Source organism: Rhinolophus sinicus, chromosome 2 (assembly GCF_057876585.1).
Source record: "Rhinolophus sinicus isolate RSI-liver-muscle chromosome 2, RSI-T2T, whole genome shotgun sequence".
Classification (NCBI taxonomy): domain Eukaryota; kingdom Metazoa; phylum Chordata; class Mammalia; order Chiroptera; family Rhinolophidae; genus Rhinolophus; species Rhinolophus sinicus.
In genome coordinates this window covers 105829163-105834303 of record NC_142502.1, presented here as the reverse complement: position 1 = coordinate 105834303, position 5141 = coordinate 105829163, and the positions used below count along the sequence as shown (strand labels likewise).

The 5141-nt window shown below is 54.7% G+C and overlaps 1 protein-coding gene across 2 annotated transcripts; it reads left to right on the top strand.

Moving 5' to 3' along the window:
• RING1 (ring finger protein 1) lies at positions 1–3851 on the top strand. 2 transcript variants are annotated; one of them, XM_074332774.2, is made up of 7 exons: positions 1–140; positions 286–394; positions 1157–1317; positions 1418–1633; positions 2327–2716; positions 2900–3173; positions 3435–3851. In XM_074332774.2, the coding sequence occupies exons 2-7, from the start codon at positions 317–319 to the stop codon at positions 3534–3536; spliced, it is 1221 nt and encodes a 406-aa protein (XP_074188875.1). In that variant the 5' UTR covers positions 1–140; positions 286–316; the 3' UTR covers positions 3537–3851. The 2 variants fall into 2 exon arrangements, with proteins under 2 accessions (XP_074188875.1, XP_074188876.1); XM_074332775.2 differs by having other exon boundaries at positions 2–140; positions 263–394.
• Positions 3852–5141: the final 1290 nt, after the last annotated feature.

The window sequence follows — 5141 nt, the reverse complement described above, 5'->3', positions numbered from 1 at the left end:
CCAAGCGCCCGGGCCAAGGCAGCGGCGGCGGCGGCGGGAGCTGCTGTCTGAGCAGCGGCTGCGGACCGAGCGAACTCGGCCAGGAGCCGGGGCCCAGGGCGCGGTGCTGCGGCGGCGGCAGCGCGGACGGCGGGAGCCGGGTGAGGGGCCGGGCCGGCGCGGGGGCGGCAGGAGTGGGGGGGGGGCTTTAGAGAGGCGGGGTCTGCGCGAGGGCGGTCCCCTTAACCCCGTCCCTCCCCTTTCCCCTTCCCCCTCTCCCCAGCCCTCCACTCCTTCTCCGCCTAGGAGCCCCGGCGGGGGGCTGTGCCCGGTCACCATGACGACGCCGGCGAATGCCCAGAATGCCAGCAAAACGTGGGAACTGAGTCTGTATGAGCTCCACCGGACCCCGCAGGTGATAGGATCCTCCCTGCACAGCTTACTCCCTCTCCCCAAGACCCTCAATCCCCAGACCCTCTCTCACAGCCTCTTTACCATTTTTTGCCCCATTCTACCGACCCTGTCCGATTTCACAGTCCCTTGATCCTACCTTTGAATCACCTTAACCTTTTAAAAACACTTTTACATTTATTTCATTTACTTCTCAAAACAGCCAGAGAGAGGTAAAGCAAATATTACTATCTTCGTTTGAAAGACAGTAAACGGACAGAAATTATCTTCCGTGTTCCTCAGTACAACGTCAGAGATCAGTGCCTGTAAGACTCACCTTGGGAGTTTGTTGAAAGTGGAGTTTCCAGCACCCCCCTCCTCCGCCAACATTCTGATACAATAATGTGACAGGGCCCCAGAATCTGCGTGTTTAACAGGCACCCTAAAGGATTCTGATGTAGATATTACCAGGATCACACTTTAAGATAAGTCTTCCCCAAACCACAAATCTGTGCCACTCCCACCCCCCAGGTGTCTCTCCCAACTTCAGATCCTCCTATTGCAAAGCTCCTATTCTTAATTAAGGAACATTAATTCTTTCTGTTCTCTATTTTCTCCAAGTCAGTGGCCCCCTCTGTCTGAATTACCATCTTCCTCAAGTGGCCAACATGGGTTACCCAGATTCTGCTATCTCAGTGTCTCTCACACCTCCCATTTCATAGACCACTTGTTTCTAAAACTTTTTCCCCCAACCCACCACCACCTTTCCACTCACCAATGTCTCCAGGAAGCCATCATGGATGGCACAGAAATTGCCGTTTCCCCTCGGTCGCTGCATTCAGAACTCATGTGCCCCATCTGCCTGGACATGCTGAAGAATACGATGACCACCAAGGAGTGCCTCCACCGGTTCTGCTCTGACTGCATTGTCACAGCCCTGCGGAGCGGGTAACAGGAGGGACACCTTTGTGATGGGGTAAAAGGTACAGGGCTGAGATCTCAGTGCCCTGGCAACTGACTTCCCAGGACTTTCTCTCTCCTACCCCAGGAACAAGGAGTGCCCTACATGCCGCAAGAAGCTGGTATCAAAGCGATCCTTGAGACCGGACCCTAACTTTGATGCTCTGATCTCAAAGATCTACCCCAGCCGGGAAGAATATGAGGCCCACCAGGACCGCGTGCTCATTCGCCTGAGCCGCCTGCACAACCAGCAGGCGCTGAGCTCCAGCATTGAAGAGGGGCTGCGCATGCAGGCCATGCACAGGTTCGGCCAGAGAGATGCGGGGCTGGTGGGACAGATCCAAGGGTCACATCCCCAATGCTGGCTTTGTTGCCTGCCAGCCTCTAAGCCTAAAAGCTGACTGCAGCCTGATTGGCAGGCCTGGAAGTCATGGATAGAAATTGCCAACTTCTTAGTTAGCAATGGGCACTACTGTTCTTCAGAAGAAAAGAGCTCACCTAACTTTCTCGAAGTTAGAACAGTAGAGGGATTTGGCATAAGCTCCGGATTCACATTGCTGGGGATTAAATCACCTCCTAGGCCAGCACCAGTCCGTCTTTAATGTGGATCCAAATCACCTGAAAGTCTGGTTAGAAATGCGAATTCTGATTCAGTAGGTCTAGAGCTGGGCCTGAGATTCTGCACTTCTGTAAGCCTGTGTTACTGGTTCTCAGACCATACTTTAAGAGGTGAAGGACTGTGATCTCCAGCAAGTTATTTAATCTCTCTAGGCTTCAGTTTTCTCAGCCATAAAACAGAGATGATGTAATTATCTGCCTCATAAGACTTGTAGTATGAGAGCAATCAATGCAAAACACTTAGCATGTGCTTAGCACACAGTGTTTAATGAATATTAGGTGTCATCATTAAGATCCCCCTGATTCGTAAATCTCTGACGTTTGAAATGTAAACCCCTTATCCTGGATGCTTTCTAACCTCCTCCACTTTCTTCTACAGGGCCCAGCGTGTGAGGCGGCCAATGCCTGGGTCCGATCAGACCACCACGATGAGTGGGGGGGAAGGAGAGCCAGGGGAGGGAGAGGGGGATGGAGAAGATGTGAGCTCGGATTCGGCCCCTGACTCTGCCCCAGGCCCTGCTCCCAAGCGACCCCGTGTAGGGGGTGCAGGGGGGAGCAGTGTAGGGACTGGGGGAGGAGGCACTGGTGGGGTGGGTGGGGGAGCTGGTTCTGAAGACTCCGGTGACCGGGGAGGGACTCTGGGAGGGGGTACCCTGGGTCCCCCAAGCCCTCCTGGGGCCCCCAGTCCCCCGGAGCCAGGTGGAGAAATTGAGCTCGTGTTCCGGCCCCACCCACTGCTCGTGGAAAAGGGAGAATACTGCCAGACTAGGTGAGAGCCCTGTGTTTCCCCAAACCCCTGAGAAACCAAAGATCACATAGGCTTCCATCAGAAGTAGGGTTTGTCCAACCCAAGAAAGAAACCCTAACACAGAGGCCCTTTTGGAAAGTCCCCTATTTCCCTTCTCCATTTGTGGCTTCCTGTGCCCTAAATATGCCCTCTTTGCCACTCCAGGTATGTGAAGACAACTGGGAATGCCACAGTAGACCATCTCTCCAAGTACTTGGCACTGCGCATTGCCCTCGAGCGGAGGCAGCAGCAAGAGGCGGGGGAGCCAGGAGGGCCTGGAGGGGGTGCCTCTGATGCTGGGGGACCTGATGGAGGTGGTGGGGAGGGTGGGGGTACCAGAGGAGGTGACAGCCCTGAAGAGCCTGCCTTGCCCAGTCTGGAAGGTGTCAGCGAAAAGCAATACACCATCTATATTGCCCCCGGGGGCGGAGCCTTCACGGTGAGCCTTGGAGGGCAATGGCGTCGGGAGGGGGTAGCCTGCCGTGACCCTGACTTCTAACTGAGCAGCCCTCCTTCCTCTGCATATCTCTCTCCCTTCTATGTCCTTTCTCCTCTGTCAACTCCATGTGCCCCGTTCTACCCCATCTCTTTATCATTCCTGTTTCTTTCCTCTGCCCACCTCTCTCTCATTCATTTCCTTTACCATCTTCTCCAACTTTATTTTCTCTTCCCCTGCCTCTCTCTTCCACTCCCTCTGTAGACACTGAATGGCTCGCTGACCCTAGAGCTGGTGAATGAGAAGTTCTGGAAGGTGTCCCGGCCACTGGAGCTCTGCTATGCCCCCACCAAGGATCCAAAGTGACCCCACAAGGGGACAGCCAGAGGATGGGGACCATGGGGTCTCCCTGTGTCCTGGCCCACCACCCCAGCTTCTTTGTCCCCTAGTGCCCCCCAGCCCAGCCAGCCAGCAAGAGGACATAAATGAGGACATGTGGCTTTTATACAAAGTATCTATATCAGATTCTTCTATATTGTACAGAGTGGGGCATGCACCCCCCATCTACTGCCTTTTCTATTTCCCCCAACCTCCCATCTACACAAAACGTTGGATAAGGTGAAGAACCCTCCTTTCATGCCCTCATACCAACAACAAATTTACTTTTTTTCCTCTTTGAAATCTGCAGTTCTGTGTCTTTATCAGGGGCGCACTAGAAGGGAAAGAAAAAAAAAAAAGATTGGAGAGGAAAGCCTAGGAATCCTGTAGAATCAGCCTTGACAGTGGGGAAGAAATGTCAAAAGTTATTCAAGGTGTGTAATTCCCATTTTCCTGAACCCCCAAAGCAGCAAATGAGTACAAAAGTAGGAATGACCTGTGAAGCTGGAAGAGACAGGATGAAGAAGAGCCCAGTGGGGTTTGAAATCAAATCCCAGACTTGCTCCCTAAATCCTGAGTTGCCGAGGCTGAAATCCAGGGTTTCAATACCAAAGGGAAAGCTGGAAAGGGGCTCGAGAGTAAGGCATGTAGAGGTGGGCAGGGCGGTGATGTTTGCAAGGGGAATAACTCCTCTCACTACAAGACGCTGGTTTCTATAACTGGGAAGAAAAGAGGGAGGGAGGTGGGGAGGGCTGCAAGAACCTCCCGGCTCCACATCCCGGGCGCCTCCCGGGGACTGCAGTTCGCAGGAGAGCTGAGCCGTTCCCCCAGCCCCAGCCGTCGGCAGAGTGGAGGGAGGGGGAGGGGCCCCCGCCTCCCCCACTCCCCGTGTGTTGTCTCGGTGCCTGTCCAGGCAGTGGCCGGGAGCTGAGCGGTGGGGTCAAGTGAAGCGTTTGCTCTTCTGGGCCTCCAGTTCCGCGGGCGGGCGGGGCCGGAGGAAGGGCGCCTGGCTGCATACCCTGTCCCGGGCAGCGCAGGATCTGAGAAGAGGAATCGCCTGTCCAGAAGGGACTGATGCTCCCTGTCCCCCGCTTCAGCCTCTCTGCCCCTCACTTCCTGTTTCCGTTGCTCTTCGTGCCCCCACCCTGATCCGCCCCAAATTCCTGCGGCTGGCTTGGTTCTCTGTCCTGCGGGCAGAGGAGTTAGTCTTGGTCTGACCCGCAGACTTCAGCCCTATCTCTCTCTCTCTCTCTCTCTCTCTCTCTCTCTCTCTCTCTCTCTCTCTCTCTCTCTCTCTCTCTCTCTCTCTCTCTCTCTCTCTCTCTCTCTCTCTCTCTCTCTCTCTCTCTCTCTCTCTCTCTCTCTCTCTCTCTCTCTCTCTCTCTCTCTCTCTCTCTCTCTCTCTCTCTCTCTCTCTCTCTCTCTCTCTCTCTCTCTCTCTCTCTCTCTCCACGCTTGGAATTTCTCTTTTGTTCCGCTCGTTCCTAGTACCCTCAAAACCGTGGACGCAGAGGGCGTCCTATAGCCCCTGCGAGTACCGCAGACCTGGTGGGTGACCTGGCGCTCACCCCAGAGATCGCTTGTCCTGCAGAA

Coding starts and splice junctions, on each gene's coding strand:
- RING1 (XM_074332774.2), top strand. CDS start 317: ATGACGACGCCGGCGAATGCCCAGAATGCCAGCAAAACGTGGGAACTG. Junction 1,318..1,417: donor GTCACAGCCCTGCGGAGCGG/GTAACAGGAGGG, acceptor CTCCTACCCCAG/GAACAAGGAGTGCCCTACAT. Junction 3,174..3,434: donor CCGGGGGCGGAGCCTTCACG/GTGAGCCTTGGA, acceptor CTCCCTCTGTAG/ACACTGAATGGCTCGCTGAC.